This window comes from Trematomus bernacchii, unplaced genomic scaffold, assembly GCF_902827165.1.
Source record: "Trematomus bernacchii unplaced genomic scaffold, fTreBer1.1, whole genome shotgun sequence".
Taxonomy (NCBI): domain Eukaryota; kingdom Metazoa; phylum Chordata; class Actinopteri; order Perciformes; family Nototheniidae; genus Trematomus; species Trematomus bernacchii.
In genome coordinates, this window is record NW_022987519.1 from 536,541 (window position 1) to 561,540 (window position 25,000).

Sequence of the window (25,000 nt, forward strand, 5' to 3'; positions counted from 1 at the left end):
TACTCGGTTTTCACTTTGTGACAATCTACCAAGAAATATTATGTACGAATAAAAGCCTGATATCTCTGCTTCCTCTGTGCCATACAGCGCCATTGTTGTCCCAAAACGATTCCAAACCCATCACTGGGGGACATGTTCCCATCATAATCACTAGAGCACCACATTTGGAGTATTTTTGAAGGTTAACATCTTCTTGAGCCAATGGTCTTTGGATATAAGCGCCAAGAACAGGAAGTCAGAAAGTCTTGCGTCACGGACTATCACGGTGGTCATATCAAAACAAACAAAACTCAAATGTGACCCTAATCCTCTTCCGTAGTTATACGTCTATTCAGCAATTAGCAGTGAAAGATTAGGCCGCAGTGAGTGAAATGTGACGGGACAAAACACCTTGAAAGTGCCTTGGGTTCAGAGGATTAACAAAAGAGATGAAGGTACAGTAGGGAGGCGTGTGGCGCAGTGGGTTGTGCGTTGGTGTTCGGATCGGGGGGTCACAGGTTCAAACCCCACTGCAGTCAGCATGTCGTTGTGTCCCTGAGACACTTCACCCCAAGTTGCTCCTGTGGGGATTGTCCACAGTATTGAGTATGTAAGTCGCTTTGGATAAAAGCGTCTAACATGTAATGTAATGTAGATGAAATCAGCTCACTTTGTTGGACCAGGATAACCCACTTTATAATATAACAAACATTATTACAGTCTGTTGATTAAATCTGGAGCGTAGATTTGAAGACTACGGTTATTAGTTGAAGCTCCCTTCCGATCTTTCAAACTCAACTCGGTCTTTGGTGATCTGTAGATGACTGGTTGATATTTTAAAGTCATTTATCAAGTCTGTTTGTAGCGTGAAGTCAGTGAAACATCTGTCTTCGTCTTCATGTGGACGTCTGATCTGCTCTCTTATTGGCTGCTTCTTCCGCTCTGAGGCTCTTCCAGTGTTTTGCTCACATGTCGGCCATGTTTTGTGTCAGCTGAGAGACGGCTTCACAGGCGATCTGTAGCCAACCGAGGTGGGAACCATTAACCAGAGAGAGCCCACTGCCAATGCATTCTCTGTGTGTGTTCACACTCTGGGACTGAAGAGAGGCGTGATGCTTGTGACTGTGAACACATTTATATATCACCTCTTCATCTGACGGCGGTGCAGTCATTCAGTCCATCTCACGTTACATATTGAGCTTCTTCTGTCTTTCTATTGACACTACCTAACATAAACTCAACTCTGCTTTGATTTCACATTAAATATCCTCCAGGCAAAAGTCTATACTTCAAAAAGTAAACATTTAATCCTAAAAATCTACAATACCTGCGGCAGCTCAAGTTAAAAAAAATCCCAATACCTTTTACAGCATTTAAGGGTTTATCTTTCATACACTTTAAAATGATGAAGTTCATCACGAAACAGTTCTTCTGTTCTAGAAGTATAACAGAAAACCATTTTGAAAAGTCAACCAAACACTTATTTTCTCAACAATTCATGGTTTTATAATCATAATTTTATCTTGTTAATGTACAACTTTAATTAAAAAAGAATCTGAGTTTTTTTACTAACAGATATATAGCTTTTAAAAAACTCTATAAATGTTTCTGATTTTTCAAGTCAACTATTTTATTGAGTAAATTTACCATTTTGATATCTGAGAATATCTGAGTTTTTTCTCTAAATTTTTTTACTTACATTCTCAAAACTTTCTTGCAATGTTATAATCTCAAAAGAATATTCAAGTGTTTTTATTATAAATATGTGATTTCTTTATTTTGATTTAATTTGCCAATCAAATCGAATATCCACGTTTTTTTTCTCGTAAGATTTAATAATTTCTTTACTGGAAATGTATAGACAAAATTGTGTAAATATGTTTTTTATTTTTTATTTAATGCACAACTTTAATCTCAAAATTAAAAAAATGTGTTACAATTGTATACTCTTGATTCTTGCAACTTTACAATCTCAGCAAATAAAGTTATTGACATACATTTCTGACCTATAATCTCGGAAATTATTTTTTATCATACATTTTTTATTGCAACATCTTCAATTTACAACACAGTACAGAAGACAATTCAGGTTGCACAACATTTTGGATTAATTCAATCCCATCCCATTACCCTACACCAGTGCTTCTCAAAGTGTGGTCCGCGGACCACTGGTGGTCCGTGAGCGCCCCCTAGTGGTCCGTGAGTATATTGGTAACATTTCACATTTTAAATAAATAAATAAATTTAAGTTTTCCGCACTCTCGCGGGAATATCTTCGCAATGGAGCGAGCTTAAGTTTAACTTTCGATTGCATGATATAGCCCAGCGCAACACCTTCGTCACACATGTTGCCACCTGTTTGTACCATTTTCAGGCGATTTGTAATCTGTTCTAGAAAAACGATGTGTTTTTGGATATTTGTGGAGTTAGGTGGTCCGCGAGTGTTTTTTTATTGGTTAAGTGGTCCTTGGTATAAAAAAGTTTGAGAAACACGCCGACACCTCCTCATCACTCCACCGCTCCCATGTTTTCTTTTGTGTTGCCATAAGTTATTCTCTCTCCGTTGGTGCACGGGGCTAATGCTATTAATGCTAATGCGACGAAATACAATGGCGGCTTCAAAAAACTTTTCCGAGTTTTACGGGGCGTGGTTTGCAATTCGCCTAGCCAATAGAAATTGGAACTTTTTTCACCCCAGGAAAGTCCCACCTCTCTAGCAGGGACTAAACAGGGGGGAAAAGTTCTCATGAACTAAGTTCTCTTTTTGGTGTGAACGCAAAATCCCAGGAACTATCGGAACTAAACGGGAAAAGTACCCCGGTGTGAAAGCGCCTATTGGTTCCCTGGTGACAAAATGAACAGTAAGGGTCAGGTACCAATCCAATTCTGTGTCTAACTATTGGTGTTAGATATGCTCTATGACAACATTTCAGATGGTTTGGGTTTTTTGAAGCACCCGTAACATTAGCCCAAATTGCATCCCAATCCAATTCTTGTCCTAAAGTGGATATTTCCCTATCCCATGCTCTCATGCCTGATGTAGGCATATCTTTCTGGGAGTTAAGATTGTCATGGATAAACAAAACTATTTGTTTGGGAGCACTGTTTTTTTCTTGTACATTTTATCTTGAAACATCCAAAGTAAAAAAAATGTATTACTTTATAAATCCAGAGAATATTCACTTTTTTACTGTCGACCTTTAAAGTCCCCTGGTTCTTCATATTCAAATAAGACCTACAGATCGATGTCCTAATATTGTGGCTTTGTTTTACCAATATCTCTCTCAGATAAATCAGACCCTAACCATGTATCAAAACCAATTCCCTTACAAACTGTCAGGGTTTGAACTCTGAGTTTTTATCCCTCCTGTCTCTCAGGTCTGGACCCCTCTCAGCGGCAGGGGGTCGAGGGTCTGATCTCCGTCGCTCCGAGCCGCTTCGACCACACCGCCCTCTTCACCGTGTTACAGAAACACACTCTGCAGCACCGCATGAACGACTCCTTCTCCTGCCTGGTACACACACACACACACACACACACACACACACACACACACACACACACACACACACACACACACACACACACACACACACACACACACACACACACACACACAGAATGAGTGAGGGTAAAATGACATTACATTCAAAATGTCATGACACCAAGAAATTAATTGGCAACCAAATTTGACTTAAATTAGTTAGTAACAATCAAACTCTCTCTGCTCTTAATTCCCATCATACAATCACTTCTTTGGTCGTGTTACTCAAAGCAAATGTCAGCTGCATTACATGATATTGTATTTTTCTTCTGACAACTTTAATTAAACATTCAATCTTAATATGAGAGTAAAGAAACAGCGATGTGCAGCTGGCAGTAGAAGAAAGAGAGGAGGAGGAGGAGGGTGTAATCGGACAAAGCAGTGACATTTATTTATCATGTTTACACACAATCATAAGATAAAACGAAAATGATCAATTCATAACTAAATCAAGATATACAGTTATACACAGGTCTCATAAACAGTTTCATCAAATCTGAACTGAATGTCATTTCTTTTACATTTGAAGCTCCTTTTGAGGTTTTTGAGTGAAGCTGGTCATATTTTTAACATCACATGCAATCAATTTGAATAAAGTCAAACTCATCGGAACAAATGATATATTAAAAAGTTAATTATAAAAAATAACCATTCTCTAATGACTATAACTCTTGAAAGTGAAGTGTCTTTAGAAATCTTAATCATGTGTTAATTAGCAGTAGAGGAAGCGAGTCACATTTCTTTCTTGCATTTTATTTAATTTTTTAATTTTTTTAAGGATCTGACAATTTCTCTCTTTCTCTCAAATCAAAATAACTTTTTAGACCGTAATGACAGACAGGAAATCTTTTCGAGTAACATCCACAGGAATCATAAAGGCCAATTATTGATGATGGTTCAGGATATAACTGATAATAAATACACACATTACTTACAGGGTTCCCGCAGGGTCTTAAAAAGTCTTACATTTGATCAAAAAAATAAGAAAGGTCTTAAATATGATACCTAGCAACCAATCTTCAGCTAGCGGCAGTCAGAAAGTAAGTTCAACCGTATTTGGTTGGAAAATTTCATATTTAATACTCCATAATTCCATAATTCCATATATTTTGAATATATATATATTTGTATATATATATATATATATATATATATATATATAATATCTGTATGTATATTTTCTATTTTGTATTTTGACATGTATATTTTATATTTTATTTTATATTTTATTTTATTTTATTTCTATTCTTGTATATTTTGTTTTATTGTAAAATGCCTTTTATGCTGCTGTAACAAAAACAATTTCCCAATTTGGGATCAATAAAGTACGATCTATCTATCTATCTATCTATCTAAAACATTGAATGTAGTGCTTGGTTGAAACCAGTGGAGGGGAACGTGTTTGAAGCCCGCTGCACCTTTTGCTAATGTAGCGTTAGCTAGTTCAGCGTTAGCTAGTGCAGCAGCTCCCGCAACAACATCGGGGACCTCCGGGCGACGTTTGGGTCTACGCCAACTTTAAAAGCGGAGGTGCTGTGGACGCTAAATACCGTAGATGAACACCAATCATACAACAGCAACGATGAAAGATTGTAGCCAAGGCAGCAGAGCTCAATAAAGCTCTAGAAATAGTCCTAACTTCACACTTCCAGATGATCTTCTGAAACAACACACACACACACACACACACACACACACACACACACACACACACACACACACACACACACACACACACACACACACACACAGAGACACACACACACTTTTTGTCTAACATGCTAACACAGTTCTGTGTACTGTTATGCTGTTATGTTCAGTCATAGTTCTTATGCTGAACGTGAATACATTTACTTTGAAAGTAATTATGGGACGTATTTCTTCTTTCATAGCAATTTTCCTTCATACTTTCTTGCTGTGAAATAGGTCTTAAATCCTATTCAAAGTGGTCTTAAAAAGGTCTTAAAAAGTCTTAAACTTGAGTTGGTGAAACCTGCAGGAACCCTGTACTTAGAAGACATCTCTGTTTCTCCCCCCTCCCCCTCCCTCTCTCTCAGCCTGGGGGACTCTCACACTGGTTGAGGGGATAAACGCTCTAATCAATACCTAACAAATAGGAACATGACCCTCATAGACAACTGCTGTGTGACTCAATGGAGCGGGGAGAGAGGGGGGGGGGAGAAGCCGAAATAAGTGTGTATTGGGGGGGGGGGAGTTGGGTTGCGTGCAAATAGGCGAGAACCCCACGTCTATATGGTCCACATTCACTTGTGTTCATCATGCTGTCATACCTAAAGTCTTCTGCTAAGGTCTTTTCACTCTGACATCGAAACAAGATCAAGTTTTAGGTTTAAAAAAAACGATAATAACGTATGCCTATATTTTTAACCTACAAACAGTTCAACAGAAAATACACAACATTACATCAGCAGGACCGAAGCTACTGAAAACATGTTTCCCAAAGGTCATTAAAATCATTGAAAGTTTGATGGACCAAAATCAAGGGCTTGGAAAAAGACAAACTAAAACTCCTCAGAGCTACAACCAAAACTAAAGTGGATCCCTTTCTCAAATGTTCCATGTCGTACGCTTGGATTTGAATGGGTGTATGAAAGGTTCTTGATGAATTTGATGTTTAGTCTGTGAACCCTTTAAAAAGTCTCAAAAGGCATCCAATGAAAAGAAGGCCCTTTTGTGTATTAAAATGTCTTGAATCCATCCTCAAAAAGTCTCTTCAAATGCCAAAACATGGGCAGTACCAATTGAAGAAAAATCATTCTGACCTTGCGTTGTACATTCTCAAAATAATTGGTCAAATCCAATGCCTCTCGCATTCTTCCCATGCAAATAGCGGAACGTTAAGCATACAATTGGTCCTAAATGTCATTATAAGTGCCATAATAAAAACGTTCCCTTTGCTGTATCACCTCTGCTGTCCTCGCACCTTACATATTATATATTAATCTCATGCATTGGTCATGTGAAACCTCCCAAAGTGATTCCTATCAGCCACACAGTTGGTGCTACTTCAACAGTACAGGTTGTTGAATCAGATAAAGTCATTTCATCTATGGATTTACTTTCTCAGCAGTTGGTGGAGACCAAGGCAGAGCTTCATAAATGGGAATATTGGACTTTAATTAATCATACAAACCTAAGTTGTAGGAACCCTGCTCACACGCTCTTGCTTTGAAAACACTTGTTCTGTTACGTGAGTCTTCTTTAAGTGATTCCTATTAGCCACTCAGCATGTGTCCGACAGTAAAACTCGTCCCGACATGTGTTGCGTTGTGTTCCCGTCTTTTTAAAAAGCAGCAGAACAGGAGATGTTCCTCAGAGTGACATCTGTGCCTCTTTCATTTCTCTACCTGCTCACCAGGACTCTCTCCAGCTCTGCAATTAGACGGATCCTTTCACGCCGCCCCTCCAGATCCTCTCCCCTCGGCCTTTTGTGAAAACTCCAGGGCTTTGTGTTCCAGCCTGAGCCCCTTTTCACCAAACACTCTGAGAAAAGGCCAGTTTCTCGGCGTGGGGGACATCTGTTGAGAAGTGGCTTGGATTCATGTCATACACGGGGTCATATTTTATTCACAAAGAGTTGAACCCAACAACAACAACAGTAATTAGGCAGAAATGTGGTTTTGTAGCTGGGGCCCCGAGTCCTGCTGACGGGATCAGAGCCGTTCCCACTGACGATTGAAGGGTTAAGTCCCACAATGCACCATTCAGGTCCAGCTGTCTGACACAACTCCATCCATGTAGGTGGTAACACTAGGGCGAGGACATTCTTGGAATAGCTTAATCCAAAAACAAAAAAAAAAATTACTAAGAACTTTGGAGGAACTGTTTATGCGGATATTCAACATGTGAGGCCTTAAGGGATGTTTCTCCCAAATTAAGCCCTTTGTTCAAAATATATTCTTAGTAGTTGTGAGCCATTTCAGGTACAGAAGAACCTGAAATGAATAGATTTTGCAGGCAATATTAACATGATATTACCTTGGTACCTCGTTAACATGTCAGCCGATAGCAGAACATCATGAACATTCATCAGGGTTGTTGTTGTGCTCACGTGATAAAGGTCAGTCCAAGATGTGCTCTTTAAGCTCCGTGTTTGGTCTCCTCCACCTCCAGAGGTATATATCTGTCTCTAGTAAATACTCAACTTTGTTCACCAGCTAGTCTCTAAACTCTGAATGCTGTTTGCTGCTGACAGTGGGTTCACAGGAGACTGAACAGACAATATATGTTGACATTTGACACTGTTACAGTATAATTATTCATTTATTCCATGGATCAACATCATTCATATATTTCTCAGGAGATGGTGGAGACCAAAGTATAGACATTACCGAATGTCCAACATTTCTGCCCCGTGGAGCTGAAACAGTTGAATCAGTCAGGATTAGGGTTGGAAAGGGGCGGAAAAGTCCCGGTAAATTTCCCTGGGAAGTTAAGCTGGGGAATTTTGGAAATATTCCATATTTGAAATAAATAAATACATTTAAGTTTTCCGCACTCTCGCGGGAATATCTCCGCGAGAAAGCTTAAGTTTCTTTCGATTGCATGATATAGCCCAGCGCAACACCTTCGTCACACATGTTGCCACTTGTTTGTACCATTTTCAGGCGATTTGTAATCTGTTCTAGAAAAACGATGTGTTTTGGGATATTTGGGGAGTTAGGTCGTCCGCGAGTGTTTTTTTTATTGGTTAAGTGTCCTTGGTATGAAAAAGTTTGAGAAACACTGTACTAGATGAATACATTTGTATGTGATATTTGCAATTTAAACATTAACTAAATATATTACCCCATAATATCATCAAAACTTACTTCACTTTGTGTAGTCCACAGGCTCAAATGTGTGGCTTCATTTGTCTTGTGCTCTGGGCTCAAAAGTGTGATCCAGTCTTCTAGAAATCATGTGTGCGTGTGATGGAGGAATGCACAGTGCCTGTAGGGGGTGTGGTCTCAATAGCTATGCAGTAAGCAGTGTGCTATGTGCATGTGATTGAGGAATGGCATGGATATTCAAGTGTACTTGAATGGCATCTGTTTGTTTTAGTCAAGATTATGCTAAAATATACTTTCCCCAACTATATTTAAGTTCCCTATGAAGAGCCAACCTTCATAGGGAATTTTGAAAATTCCCAGTTTATTCCCATAAATTCCCGTTAATCTTTGAAAATTCCCGGAATTTTGCAACCCTAGGATTAATGTGAACGAAAATGATGACTGCATCATAAATGCTGACTATAGAGGAATCTATCTGGAAGTGATGCTGAAGCAGCTTCACATTCAACAAATATTTTACCTCCTAAATGTTAGATTTTCCCTCAAATGTTTAGTTTTTCTTGAAATTGAGGATGCTTTAAAAAATCTGCTGTATCAGCTTTTTCCATTTTCTTCAATGAGTCAGACTCAGCATGGGGTTCATCACCAGGTATGTGTGCTGTACAGTGGAGGGTAATGGTTCCATAAACCCAGTAACATATGAATAAGAGCAGATATGGACATATTCTAAAAACTATGATAAAATCAAGAACACTCTAACTAGAAATATACAACAAAGGAAATGCTATACAGATATATGACGTATGTGCACAATAAATGAATTAAAAAGCTGTCGGTGAAATATTGAGATCCATAAGAAAAAATATATATGAGCTTTTCTCCAATATTTCGGCATATAGATGTTGACATTATTTAAGTTTGGATCTCCACCAGATTTTAAAACAAAGTTCTGTAGCATCTTGCAGGAGTCTTGATGGTCAGCTGACAGGTTGGATCATCAGCAGCTTGTCTTCGTCCCAGGACCCCCCCCCCCCCCCCCCCCCCCCCCCCCCCCCCCCTAACCTCTGGCTAATAAAGCAGAAGGAAAAGGGTCATGGATCATAGAGGATGATCAGTCATCTGGACAGCATGTTTACCTACACCAGCGTCACGTGACTCTGACCCACTTTAGGCCGCCATCAGGTCTGAACTACTGGAACATCTTAAAGGTCACCTATTATGCTAAATCCACTTGTTCATGTCTCTTCTACATCACCATGTAATAAAGCAGGTGTATTCCTTTAACAGTTTCAGGCTTATTCCAGTTGTTGAGGAACAACTTTGGGACCATATTTTCTGTCACAGTGTTAGATACTTAACTCTTTAGTTTCCTGTTGGTCTTCAATGCTACACTCGTGAAACATCTTGAGAGATCTTTGTCCACACCTTTACTTTTAAAGGACCAGGACACACCACTGCTGTTTAAAGAAATAATCAGCTCCATGCAGTCCAAAGATTCAGGCTTGTTGTCAGTTCTTGAGAACCAAGAATCTACTTCCGGACCATATTCTCTGTCACAGTGATGAATACAATCACACTTGGACGTAACTCTGGAGTTTCCTGTCTACCTTTTCACTTCTAAAGGACAGGGACATCTGAATTATAACATATATTGATGGTTGCAACGACTGCTAAAGCTAGCATCACTAATCTGCTGTAAGCTGTGTGATTTCTGCTCTCTAAATACACTCAGCAATTCCATCATGATCAGGGTCTCTGTGATCACACCAGGGACCCCCAGTAATAATACCGTTTTAGAAACAGACCCAAACGCAGGGTTTCCCACACATAGACTTTACTTGGGCGGGCACAACGCCATCTGCGATCGATGAACTAGTGGACAATGATCCCTCGCTCTACGCCTCCTGTACCTGTTCGCTCTGCTATCGCGTGAAGGGTCTGCTAACAAGCGACCCACAGAAAGGGAGACCTTACGAGAAACAGAGAAGACCACGTAAACATTGTTTCTTTCAGAGCAGTGTGTGTGCATCAGAACAGTGTGTTTTGTTCACATGTTGTTGCACGTCACAAAGCCACGCCCCCCCCCCCCCTTCGTGCCCGGCTACCACCACAGTTATATTTCAGATCTATGGGAAATACTGAAACGACTGATTTTTCCCTAATCACAAACCCGTATAGGACTCTTGTTTCCTCGCTTAGCATTCTCAGATTTGTATTTCATAGAAATTAGCGCATCGTCCGACAATGCCGGGTAATTACCTGGTCAGATTGTGAGAATCAAGGATCAACTTTGGAACCAATTTTACTGCCGCTGTGTTTAATTCATCAAACTTTCCTGCAAAAGCAAACCAAAATACTGGCTTTACAGTAGAGCTGTAAATAGTTATTATTGACATTAGTGATTTAACTTATTTTATTACATGGCTTAGTTGAATACTCGATTCTGATTGGTCAATTCAGAACACGTGACGTTCACAGAACAGACAGACCGCTGTCAAGGACTTATTAACCGTTGTTAAGGACGCTCACATCTGCAGAAAGAAGTCCGGTCGATTGAACTGTATACAGTTTGGCCGAAACCCTCCTTTTAGGCATCAAACGGCGACACATATTCAGTGTGCAGTTCCTTTGGCATTAGGGCAGGGGTATCTAGATACTTCCCAAGCTTTGACATCATGAATTGTGCTACTTTTAAAGCAAGCAGCGATGTTTTCAAATCTGTAATCAAAAAGCTCCTCAAAAAACGCTATCGAAGCAGTTCCTGTCGTTGCTACGTTAGTTCAAACAGTAACAACGGACTATTTTTCTTAGCGGATGCATGTCATTTTAAATCAATAATAGCCTACTATTTTTTAAATCAATAAAAACATTTTCTAAATCTATAAAATCATTTCAATTAATATTGAGAGTCATGTCGTTACTTTGTTGAGAATGTGGCCGTGTGATAAGCGGGATAATGTGCAGCGACTTGGTCATTATGGGGAAAAGAACGTATTATTAAGTCAAAGGTGAACCCCCTTAACAAGCCGAATACAATATAGTTTTTTTAATGTTTTAAAGGGTGTAAGACGTGAGCAACCGTGGGTATCAAGACTATTACAAAGTATTTTACATGCAGGAGCACTTTTATAATCCTATTGTCTATTAAACACAAGGCTATTCTCACATTGTAGAAGCTTAAAACCAGAAAATACCAAGTAGATAGTGATTATACTTAAAGAAACAAATCAAGTAGCACCAGAATGAGCACCAAAAACAGTTTTTTAAATGTCCTTTTTGGTATAATTAGGAAGAGCCACCTGCCAGATCTAATGGTTGCTCTGAATCCGCTTCAGACCCAAACAGCGTCCCCTGACCTGCAGACAGGACGGCTTTTTTTTTGATTGGTTTAATTTTAAATATAAAAGCACTGATATTTTTTAATTGAGTTTCCTCCAGAACATCTAGTCCTGTGCATGTAAGTCTGCGTGGCAAAGTGACAGATCAGAGTGTTGGGGGTCACCAGAATCTTTGGACCAAAAACGTATTTCTCGGGCCAGAAGTAGTCTGAGAGCCTTTTAGTCTCTCAGCTTCCTGTCGGCCGTCTGTAGTGAAGTGACGAGCGTGAATCTGAGACACACGCCGCCACGCTTCCTCTCGTCCCGGGGTCACGTTGCTCCTTGGGGGGTGGGGCGGCGAATGGGAGACGTGCAGCCGGGGCGGACGGCTCGTTAGCCGCTAATTGAGCGGTCAGCGCCAAGACTGGAGTTCGCCATCTGTTTGTCACGGAGGAACATCTTGTCGCTTCACGCCCGGCGACAGGCCCCCTCTCTGCCTGGGGTGTGATATTAATAGCTCGAGCTCACAGACGGAGAGAGAGAAAACGGAGAAAGAAACAAACTGAGGAGTGGCAGGAAGGGGGGGAGGGAGGGGGAGGAAGGGGGAGACGCTAAAAGGCCTGCAGAGGAGAAATGTGCCAGGTCCAGTTCAGCCCAAGCAGCATGTCTGAGAGAGGCTAAATAACAGACAGGAAGTAGTGATTCAAGTCCTTAAATGATCTATGATGATGTGTAACTCATCGTGCTTTAAAGGTCCCCTATGATACTGTTTCTCATCAATATATCACAGGTCTCAGATATATCCAGAGCCTGTCTCTGATTGGCTGAAACACCAAACAGATCATTGCAGCATCCCATAATCCCCTCTGTTTCAGCCCTGTTTCCAAAGTGCTGATTCTCTGTCTGTTACTTTAGATGAAAATAAGGAGCCCCTCCCCACGCCCCTCTGAGAGAGATTTGGTTACAAAGAACTCAATGGTGCTCTAGGAGGAGATTCAGGTGATAAGGGGGGGGGGGGGTTACCTTGGTTGCTGATTGGCTAATGGTTACACAAGCCAACACATCGTTATGACATCATAAAGTGGCCAAAATCTGATCAGCTCATTTTCAGACAGGTTTTTATATAAATGGATCAGGACAAAAAGAGAGAGAATCTTTGTTCCTGAAACTTTCAGAGTCTCTTTCCACAGAGGGGACACATGCTGATGAAGAAGAGACATGAAGAAGAGGGGACACATGTTGATGAAGAAGAGACATGAAGAAGAGGGGACACATGTTGATGAAGAAGAGACATGAAGAAGAGGGGACACATGTTGATGAAGAAGAGACATGAAGAAGAGGGGACACATGTTGATGTAGAAGAGACATGAAGAAGAGGGGACACATGGTGATGTAGAAGAGACATGAAGAAGAGGGGACACATGTTGATGTAGAAGAGACATGAAGAAGAGGGGACACATGTTGATGTAGAAGAGACATGAAGAAGAGGGGACACATGTTGAATGTAGAAGAGACATGAAGAAGAGGGACACATGGTGATGAGAAGAGACATGAAGAAGAGGGGGACACATGTTGATGTAGAAGAGACATGAAGAAGAGGGACACATTACGGCCTGGTGATGAAGAAGAGACATGAAGAAGAGGGACACATGTTGATGTAGAAGAGACATGAGAAGAGGGGACACATGTTGATGTAGAAGAGACATGAAGAAGAGGGGACACATGTTGATGTAGAAGAGACATGAAGAAGAGGGACACATGTTGATGTAGAAGAGACGTTGAAGAAGAGGGACACATGTTGATGTAGAAGAGACATGAAGAAGAGGGGACACATGTTGATGTAGAAGAGACATGAAGAAGAGGGGACACATGTTGATGTAGAAGAGACATGAAGAAGAGGGGACACATGTTGATGTAGAAGAGACATGAAGAAGAGGGGACACATGGTGATGAAGAAGAGACATGAAGAAGTGGACTCAATAAGTGACCTTTAATTCTGAGGAGGCAGTCCGGTGTTACTCTAATGTTCTCTTTGTTAAACAAAAATGGATCTTCTACTTTATTTGCGTTTGTTATCTCGGCTCAGAAATGGTAAACTCCAGACCCTGGGTGGGAGGGGATCTGTTTGTACATTCAGAACACTCTGTTAAGATGTGGGATGACCTCAGTGTCAAAGATGCTCACTCTCTATGTATAGAGTGCTTCATAGACCTCCAGATTGGAAATGGCAGCAGAAATATCCCCCCCAACATTTGTCTTAATCTCTCATTTTATTATTATACTAATTGTACCAATCATCAGCACAACATTCATTATGTTCTTCTTCCAGTTCGATCAAAACCTCCAGCTCTAAATATAACTATACACACGTGTTTCTAGATATACCTTCATGCATTAGTCAGGCCATTTCAATGTGTGAAAGCTGCCCGTGCATGAGAATGAAAAAGAGTCCAGGTGAGAGTCAGGGTGCTGCTATACCTCCTCTAACAACGTGTGTGTGTGTGTGTGTGTGTGTGTGTGTGTGTGTGTGTGTGTGTGTGTGTGTGTGTGTGTGTGTGTGTGTGTGTGTGTGTGTGTGTGTGTGTGTGTGTGTGTGTGTGTGTGTGTGTGTGTGTGTGTGTGTGTGTGTGTGTGTGTGTGTGTGTGTGTGTGTGTGTGTGTGTGTGTGTGTGTGTGTGTTTGTTTCAGAAGATCATCTGGAAGTGTGAAGTTAGGACTATTTCTAGAGCTTCTTTGAGCTCTGCTGCCTTGGCTACAATCTTTCATCGTTGCTGTTGTATGATTGGTGTTCATCTACGGTATTTAGCGTCCACAGTACCTCCGCTTTTAAAGTTGGCGTAGACCCAAACGTCGCCCGGAGGTCCCCCGATGTTGTTGCGGGAGCTGCTGCACTAGCTAACGCTGAACTAGCTAACGCTACATTAGCAAAAGGTGCAGCGGGCTTCAAACACGTTCCCCTCCACTGGTTTCAACCAAGCACTACATTCGATGTTTTCCAACCAAATACGGTTGAACTTACTTTCTGACTGCCGCTAGCTGAAGATTGGTTGCTAGGTTACTAGCTGGGTGTTCTCCGATAAGGGGCCGGGGGAAACAAAGTTAGTGATTATTGGTTCCATGCTGATTTATTTCAATACCAATTGTTGGGGGGAACTGAAAGGCTCTTACCGTACTGGTTACTTTGCAGCCCGGACATTTCCCCCAAAACACATTTAGACGTGATCTCAACACAGAAGTACATTTCAAATACAATCATATTTAAGACCTTTCTTATTTTTTTGATCAAATGTAAGACTTTTTAAGACCCCGCGTGAACCCTGTAAGTAATGTGTGTATTTATTATCAGTTATATCCTGAACCATCATCAATAATTGGCCTTTATGATTCCTGTGGATGTTACTCGAAAAAGTTTATTTCCTGTCTGTCATTACGGTCTAAAAAGTTATTTTGATTTGAGAGAAAGAGAGAAATTGTCAGATCCTTCAAAAAGTAAAATAAAATACAAGAAAGAAATGTGACTCCTTTCCTCTACTGCTAATTAACACATGATTAAGATTTCTTAAGACACTTCACTTTCAAGAGTTATAGTTATTAGAGAATGGTTATTTTTTATAATTAACTTTTTAATATATCATTATATCAATATATATATCTCTCTCTCTCTCTGTGCGCGTGTGTGTGTGTCTCTCTCTCTGTGCATGTGTGCGTGTCTCTCTCTCTGTGTGTGTGTGCGTGTCTCTCTCTCTGTGCATGTGTGCGTGTGTGTCTCTCTCTCTGTGCGTGTGTGTGTGTCTCTCTCTCTCTCTGTGTGTGTGTGTGTGTGTCTCTCTCTCTGTGCATGTGTGCGTGTCTCTCTCTCTGTGTGTGTGTGCGTGTCTCTCTCTCTGTGCATGTGTGCGTGTGTGTCTCTCTCTCTGTGCGTGTGTGTGTGTCTCTCTCTCTCTCTGTGTGTGTGTGTGTGTGTGTCTCTCTCTCTGTGCATGTGTGTGTGTCTCTCTCTCTGTGTGTGCGTGTGTGTCTCTCTGTGCGTGTGTGTGTGTCTCTCTCTCTCTGTGTGTGCGTGTGTGTCTCTCTCTCTGTGCGTGTGTGTGTGTCTCTCTCTCTGTGCGTGTGTGTGTGTCTCTCTGTGCGTGTGTGTGTGTCTCTCTCTCTCTGTGTGTGTGTGTGTCTCTCTCTCTGTGCGTGTGTGTGTGTCTCTCTCTCTGTGCGTGTGTGTGTGTCTCTCTCTCTGTGCGTGTGTGTGTCTCTCTCTCTGTGTGTGCGTGTGTGTCTCTCTCTTTGTGCGTGTGTGTGTGTCGGCTCAGTGCGTGTGTGTCGGCTCAGTGGAGGTGCTAATTTGTTAGCGTTCCTTCCGTGAGGACTCTTAATTAGCGCCGTAGGTTTCACGCCTAATTGAGTGATTACGTGCAGGATGAATGAACCGATGAACGTCTCGGGATGTTCCACACCTTTCCTTTCCTTTCCTTTTATAAACTGTAACAGAGAATGAATAGTTGAAGCGTTAACCTTTACACTTCTCCGCTTAGTTGTAATAAAGTATAGAGGATTATTTTGTTTAAATGTGTGGAGACATGTTGGTCCGAGTGTGTTTGTGCGTCCCATGGTAACAGGAAGCTGGGATGGGTTGTGTAAAGGTTTATAAGGTAGTAGGGGTTATCTGCAAAAAGCCTGAAAAGCATTCACATGTATGAGCATTAGAGAACGAACAGCTCTTAAACGGGGATCTAATATTCAAGTACGAGCTCCAACTGACGTCCAAAGTGAAAGAAAGCATCAAAAAGGCGTTTTATGCTTTGTTCCCTGTAGTTTGTTATCTACAGGTTTAGTGCACGTAAATGGTGTTCCCTCCAGAGTCTCTCACACACACGAAGTTCACATCAAAATCAGATTTATTCTTAAATGAGACTGAACCAAATCTTTATTTGTATTTTACACTGCTTACGGACAGGACTTTATTCCACTGACGTATCTAAGATTCATTTTTTGACAGTGAGACTTTGGACCAGCATCCCCAATACCATGACCATCCCCAATACCATGACCATCCCCAATACCATGACCATCCCCAATACCATGACCATCCCCAATACCATGACCATCCCCAATACCATGACCATCCCCAATACCATGATCATCCCCCCCGAAACAAAACTCATTCAGCATTCAGCTATTCATATCTTTCTATTTGCATCTGTGCTTCCCCGTCTGTGACTCTGACCCTCCAATCAGTCAGACATATCTCCGTTTTAGACATGAATGAACCCCGGACCCCTCCTCTCAGGGTCACTCTCCAAGTTGATCTCTCCTAGGGGGGGCCGCAACATTTTAACTTTATAAACGGAGTGAGACCGCTCCCTATATTCAGATTACTAATGACGAAGACATTTCATTCATGGAGAATGGCAGCTTCCTCATTTCTCCCTGAACAGATTGTGTTTGGGAGTTTGAAGACTCCCAAACACAATCTGTTCAGGTTTCTTTATTTCTTTAATATAAATACGCACTTTATTAAAGCACTACTGTTTTGAATCTGTTCTGATTCATCGTGATTTGTTGCAGAGCTGCAGAGATATCCACGCCTTCAATCTGCAGACTTACCAAGACCATAGATCCATCCTAAACAAATCAAACCATGATCTTTTGTACATATTTTCCAAAACAAATGTATCAGTCAAAAAGAATCACAGTTAGATAGATTGAGAGATCGATCATTTCTTTATCAGAAGTTAGGAAATGATGTGTATTTAGTTGTGCAGCCCTAATGTAAAATGTACTATCTAAAAAGGTACATTTAATGTCACTGCATGGGTATATAATAAAGTATTTATCTAAAATGGAAGACTGGGGTACAAATAATGACTTGACTTGTTCGACTCTTTCCAGTCGGATGCATCTGCCCTAAGAAAAGTCATCAGTTTGTCACGTCCGACACTTACGACTTACGATAATACTTTAATGGTCAGATCAAGTCTGAAATGCTCCTTGCATCATAGCAGCTCCATGTGTAACATCAACAGACAAACATCAAGACACAAGCTGCTCAAAGAGCCTTCAGCGTGCATCTGATCTGCAGCTCTGTGTTCACTGAGAGGGTCGACTGGAGCTCAAAGGATGCTTCAGGATGACTTTATTGAATCGAGGAACCCTGTATCTCACATTAGCAGAGAGGACAAAAGTACACACATCCTTTCCTCAAGTAGAAGTACAGATACTCGTGTTTAAAAATACTCTGGTGAAAGTAGAAGTACTGACTAAACTTCTTTACTCAAGTCAAAGTAAAGAGGGCTTTGAAATGTACTTCAGTAAAAAGTACCCATAACTAGCAGCTGTTTTAAAGAGTACCTGACCTCCCTTTATATTAATAGAACAATAATGTCATTGTTAGCTAATGAATGTTTCCATGCTGAACAACGGCAACATGACAACGTTTTCATTGGTCCCTCTTCTTTAGAGAAGACCAGGAAATGATGGATACACGGATCGTGTTCAAATCAATAGGCACGCAATGACTCTAAATAATAATGATCACGCCACCAAACACACATTCAAACTAAAGGAACCAGCCTGTTTGGAAAATGTGAGAAGTAGAAAGTACAGGTATTTGGGTTCAACATGTAAGAAGTAGAAAGTACAGGTATTTGTATTCAACATGTAAGAAGTAGAAAGTACAGGTATTTGTGTTCAACATGTAAGAAGTAGAAAGTACAGGTATTTGTATTCAAAATGCAAGAAGTAGAAAGTTCAGGTATTTGTGTTCAACATGTAAGAAGTAGAAAGTACAGGTATTTGTGTTCAACATGTAAGAAGTAGAAAGTACAGGTATTTGTATTCAACATGTAAGAAGTAGAAAGTACAGGTATTTGTATTCAACATGTAAGAAGTAGAAAGTACAGGTATTTGGGTTCAACATGTAAGAAGTAGAAAGTACAGGTATTTGTGTTCAACATGTAAGAAGTAGAAAGTACAGGTATTTGTATTCAACATGTAAGAAGTAGAAAGTACAGGTATTTGTGTTCAACATGTAAGAAGTAGAAAGTTCAGGTATTTGTGTTCAACATGTAAGAAGTAGAAAGTACAGGTATTAGGGTTCAACATGTAAGAAGTAGAAAGTACAGGTATTTGTGTTCAAAATGTAAGAAGTAGAAAGTACAGGTATTTGGGTTCAACATGTAAGAAGTAGAAAGTACAGGTATTTGGGTTCAACATGTAAGAAGTAGAAAGTTCAGGTATTTGTGTTCAACATGTAAGAAGTTGAAAGTACAGGTATTTGTATTCAACATGTAAGAAGTAGAAAGTACAGGTATTTGTGTTCAACATGTAAGAAGTAGAAAGTACAGGTATTTGTGTTCAACATGTAAGAAGTAGAAAGTACAGGTATTTGTATTCAACATGTAAGAAGTAGAAAGTACAGGTATTTGTGTTCAACATGTAAGAAGTAGAAAGTACAGGTATTTGTGTTCAACATGTAAGAAGTAGAAAGTACAGGTATTTGTGTTCAACATGTAAGAAGTAGAAAGTACAGGTATTTGTGATTCAACATGTAAGAAGTAGAAAGTACAGGTATTTGTGTTCTACATGTTGAAGTAGAAAGTACAGGTATTTGTGTTCAACATGTAAGAAGTAGAAAGTACAGGTATTTGTGTTCAACATGTAAGAAGTAGAAAGTACAGGTATTTGTGTTCAACATGTAAGAAGTAGAAAGTACAGGTATTTGTGTTCAAAATGTAAGAAGTAGAAAGTACAGGTATTTGGGTTCAACATGTAAGAAGTAGAAAGTTTCAGGTATTTGTGTTCAACATGTAAGAAGTAGAAAGTACAGGTATTAGGGTTCAACATGTAAGAAGTAGAAAGTACAGGTATTTGTGTTCAACATGTAAGAAGTAGAAAGTACAGGTATTTGGGTTCAACATGTAAGAAGTAGAAAGTACAGGTATTTGTGTTCAACATGTAAGAAGTAGAAAGGTTCAGGTATTTGTGTTCAAATGTAAGAAGTAGAAAGTACAGGTATTAGGGTTCAACATGTAAGAAGTAGAAAGTACAGGTATTTGTGTTCAACATGTAAGAAGTAGAAAGTACAGGTATTTGGGTTCAACATGTAAGAAGTAGAAAGTACAGGTATTTGTGTTCAACATGTAAGAAGTAGAAAGTTCAGGTATTTGTGTTCAACATGTAAGAAGTAGAAAGTACAGGTATTGTGTTCAAATGTAAGAAGTAGAAAGTACAGGTATTTGTGTTCAAACATGTAAGAGTAGAAAGTTCAGGTATTTGTGTTCAAAATGTACAAGTAGAAAGTACAGGTATTTGTGTTCAAAATGTAAGAAGTAGAAAGTACAGGTATTAGGGTTCAACATGTAAGAAGTAGAAAGTTCAGGTATTAGGGTTCAACATGTAAGAAGTAGAAAGTTCAGGTATTTGTGTTCAACATGTAAGAAGTAGAAAGTACAGGTATTTGTGTTCAAAATGTAAGAAGTAGAAAGTACAGGTATTAGGGTTCAACATGTAAGAAGTAGAAAGTTCAGGTATTTGTGTTCAACATGTAAGAAGTAGAAAGTACAGGTATTAGGGTTCAACATGTAAGAAGTAGAAAGTTCAGGTATTTGTGTTCAACATGTAAGAAGTAGAAAGTACAGGTATTAGGGTTCAACATGTAAGAAGTAGAAAGTACAGGTATTAGGGTTCAACATGTAAGAAGTAGAAAGTTCAGGTATTTGTGTTCAACATGTAAGAAGTAGAAAGTACAGGTATTAGGGTTCAACATGTAAGAAGTAGAAAGTTCAGGTATTTGTGTTCAACATGTAAGAAGTAGAAAGTACAGGTATTAGGGTTCAACATGTAAGAAGTAGAAAGTACAGGTATTTGTGTTCAACATGTAAGAAGTAGAAAGTACAGGTATTAGGGTTCAACATGTAAGAAGTAGAAAGTTCAGGTATTTGTGTTCAACATGTAAGAAGTAGAAAGTACAGGTATTAGGGTTCAACATGTAAGAAGTAGAAAGTTCAGGTATTTGTGTTCAACATGTAAGAAGTAGAAAGTACAGGTATTAGGGTTCAACATGTAAGAAGTAGAAAGTTCAGGTATTTGTGTTCAACATGTAAGAAGTAGAAAGTACAGGTATTAGGGTTCAACATGTAAGAAGTAGAAAGTACAGGTATTAGGGTTCAACATGTAAGAAGTAGAAAGTACAGGTATTTGTGTTCAACATGTAAGAAGTAGAAAGTACAGGTATTAGGGTTCAACATGTAAGAAGTAGAAAGTTCAGGTATTTGTGTTCAACATGTAAGAAGTAGAAAGTACAGGTATTTGTGTTCAACATGTAAGAAGTAGAAAGTAAAAAGTCGTCAGAAAAATAAGAAGTGGAGTAAAGTACTGATACCAGAAGAATGTACTTAAGTACAGTAACAAAGTATTTGTTTTCCACTACTTCCCACCTCTGCTGATTAGATGGCAGCAGTTCATACTCGCTGTTCAGAACCTGGTTTGGGTCAGAGATGATGTTGTTAGACAGCCTTCTGTTGTTGTTGACGCTCCTCTGTGCTTGTGTGTGTCTCCAGGGTTGGTTCAGCCCCGGGCAGGTGTTCGTTCTGGATGAGTACTGCGCCCGGTACGGGGTCCGGGGCTGCCACCGCCACCTGAGCTACCTGAAGGACCTGATGGAGTACTCTGAGAGCCAGGTGCTGGTGGACCCCACGCTGCTGCACTACAGCTACGCCTTCTGCGCCTCGCACGTCCACGGGAACAGGTACGGAGGCTAACGCGGGTTAAACGTCACCTATTGTGCAAAATCCTCTTCTTCATGTCTCTTCTACATCAACATGTGTCCCCTCTTCTTCATGTCTCTTCTACATCAACATGTGTCCCCTCTTCTTCATGTCTCTTCTTCATCAACATGTGTCCCCTCTTCTTCATGTCTCTTCTACATCAACATGTGTCCCCTCTTCTTCATGTCTCTTCTACATCAACATGTGTCCCCTCTTCTTCATGTCTCTTCTACATCAACATGTGTCCCCTCTTCTTCATGTCTCTTCTACATCAACATGTGTCCCCTCTTCTTCATGTCTCTTCTTCATCAACATGTGTCCCCTCTTCTTCATGTCTCTTCTTCATCAACATGTGTCCCCTCTTCTTCATGTCTCTTCTACATCAACATGTGTCCCCTCTTCTTCATGTCTCTTCTTCATCAACATGTGTCCCCTCTTCTTCATGTCTCTTCTTCATCAACATGTGTCCCCTCTTCTTCATGTCTCTTCTACATCAACATGTGTCCCCTCTTCTTCATGTCTCTTCTTCATCAACATGTGTCCCCTCTTCTTCATGTCTCTTCTACATCAACATGTGTCCCCTCTTCTTCATGTCTCTTCTACATCAACATGTGTCCCCTCTTCTTCATGTCTCTTCTACATCAACATGTGTCCCCTCTTCTTCATGTCTCTTCTACATCAACATGTGTCCCCTCTTCTTCATGTCTCTTCTTCATCAACATGTGTCCCCTCTTCTTCATGTCTCTTCTTCATCAACATGTGTCCCCTCTTCTTTATGTCTCTTCTTCATCAACATGTGTCCCCTCTTCTTCATGTCTCTTCTTCATCAGCATGTGTCCCCTCTGTGTAAAGAGACTCTGAAAGTTTCAGGAACAAAGATTCTCTCTCTTTTTGTCCTGATCCATTTTTATAAAAACCTGTCTGAAAATGAGCTGATCAGATTTTGGACACTTTATGATGTCATAACGATGTTTTGGCTTGTGTAACCATTAGCCAATCAGCAACCAAGGTAACCCTCCCCCCCCACGTTATCAGAGGGGCGTGGGGAGTGGCTCCTTATTTTCATCTAAAGTAACAGACAGAGAATCAGCACTTTGGAAACAGGGCTGAAACAGAGGGGATTATGGGTAATGCTGCAATGATCTGTTTGGTGTTTCAGCCAATCAGAGACAGGCTCTGTATATATCTGAGACCTGTAATATATTGATGAAAAACAGTATAACAGGGGACCTTTAAGTTGGTGGGAAGTGATGACTGTTAGGGTTGAGATGCAAAGTTGTCTCATTTTGTCCAAGTGGGTGTGGGGGGGTGGGGGGGCTCAGCTCTGGTCATCTTTATGCCTCCTCTCGCTGTAGTCTCCCTACGATATGAGCATCAGCGGCGTCTTTTAGCCACTTGTTGGCACCAGCGTCCTGCAGCAGTTCACTTCTCCCCCGCTGATAATTACTGATATCTGTGCTTTCTCTCTTTGTCCACTCATTGCTCAATTAGACAGAGTAATGATCGGCTTCTCCAGCGAAATCGGCAGATATAAATTAGGGGTTGGGGGAGGAGGGGAGGAGGGGTATTTGCAATTGGCTTTTTGTCAGTTGGAGCTGTAATTTGAATAATTGATGGCCATTCAGGAGCCGCTGAGTGGGTGTGGATGGGAAAAAGGAGGGTTTTTGATGGCAGGCGGTTCTCCGAGGTGGGAAAAAAAAAAAAAACGTAATTACAGAACTCGAGTTTTCCCTGGAGGGCCGCTCGGAGAAACCCAACTCCGTCAGGACAAAGAGCGACGCCTCAGAAGATCAGCAGGAGAGTCCTCCACCATACTTCAACTGAGTTTGTTCAGACTGTGCTTTTCTGTAGGAAACTCTCACAGAAACATCAATATTTTCATTGGAAAGTCCACGTGAGGTCATAGAAAAGAGAAAGGAGAGACTTGGAGCCCTTTGTGAACCAAGATGTGTCGAGTTATTTGGTCATTTTTCATTAATACCAGATATATGAGTGGTGAAAGAACAGTAACATTTCTAAAGTCAATCGTAATAACCCAAATAAAAGTGTGACCAAGAAGCGATTAAATCACATTGTTTAATCGAATCTAAGATACGAGTGCTCCTAACGATTGTTTTCAATTAGTATTTTCGAGATGAATTGATTAATCGCTCCATAAAATGTCATCCCAATGCAAGGTGGTGCGTTTAAATGTCTTATTGTGTCACTTAAAACCCAAAGATCTTCACTTTACTGTGATAGACAATTCAGAAAACTATAAATGTCCATATTCAAAAGAGCATTATTTTTACCATATACTGTAAGATAATATAAGATGTACTTTATTGATCCCAAGTTGGGACATTTTTGTGTTGCAGCAGCATAAAAAGACTTGACACAAAACAAATTAAAAGACTAGTAATAAACATTTCAAAATTTCAACATCTCAATAGCAATAAAATAGCATTAAAAAAAGTCCTTTCCAGCTGAAAAGAGTGCTTAATGATGTGTGTGTGTGTGTGTGTGTGTGTGTGTGTGTGTGTGTGTGTGTGTGTGTGTGTGTGTGTGTGTGTGTGTGTGTGTGTGGTGTGTGTGTGTGTGTGTGTGTGTGTGTGTGTGTGTGTGTGTGTGTGTGTGTGTGTGTGTGTGTGTGTGTGTGTGTGTGTGTGTGTGTGTGTGTGTGTGTGTGTGTGTGTGTGTGTGTGTGTGTGTGTGTGTGTGTGTGTGTTGGTGCTGTGTGTGTGTGTGTGTGTGTGTGTGCGTGCTCTGATAATGGCAGCTGTAATGAGTTAGATTGTGTGAGAGTTTATTTGGACACTTGGAGTCCTGCTGGTTCTTCATCATCATCATCGCTCCGTGCTGCTGGAGGTGACGGAGTGATTAAAGCTCGGCAGGTGAAGCCGCGCTGACACTTGGTGTGTGTGTGTGTGTGTGTGTGTGTGTGTGTGTGTGTGTGTGTGTGTGTGTGTGTGTGTGTGTGTGTGTTGTGTGTTGTGTGTGTGTGTAGTGTGTGTGTGTTTGTGGTTGTGTGTGTGCTGTTGGTTGTGTGTGTGTGTGTGTGTGTGTAGTGTGTGTGGTGTGTGTGTGTGTGTGTGTGTGTGTGTAGTGTGTGGTGTGTGTGTGTGTGTGTGTGTGTGTGTGTGTGTGTGTGTGTGTGATGAGACGTTTGAACTGGAGTCGGGGTTAAAGGAGCATTACCAGAGCTGGTTGAGGAGGGGGTTCGCTCGCCTCCTTCTCACCTGTCACGTCCCATCAGCTCCTCACCGAACATCCACAGCACACACACTCGGGACGTGACAGGAGCTTTTACCTCCCCAACACACACACGCGCACACACACACACACACACACACACACACAGGCCATGGAGGGAGGTGCCACACTGTTTGCATCTCACATATGTATCCATCATCACCATCTCTTTATTTCACTGCACAGTATTTAGTTTGACTTTCTTTGAGCTTGTTTCACTTCCTCTGCATCACTTTCACATCAGTCTCTTTTATTTCTACTCTGTTTCTTCTTCTTATATATTCATGTTGCTTTGTTGGAGGAGCCTGGGACTTGATGACAATAATAAGCCTCTGAACTTTGAACATGGGATGGCTGTGTTTACAGAAAACCAAATG

At 40.6% G+C, this 25,000-nt stretch overlaps 1 protein-coding gene across 1 annotated transcript in view; it reads left to right on the forward strand.

Annotated features, from left to right (window-relative positions):
* Positions 1-25,000, forward strand: part of cadps2 (Ca++-dependent secretion activator 2) — a 216,586-nt gene that overhangs the window by 120,003 nt on the left and 71,583 nt on the right. The window contains 2 exon segments of the mRNA XM_034116812.1: positions 3,358-3,494; positions 21,186-21,373. Coding sequence (XP_033972703.1) covers positions 3,358-3,494; positions 21,186-21,373 — 325 coding nt within the window.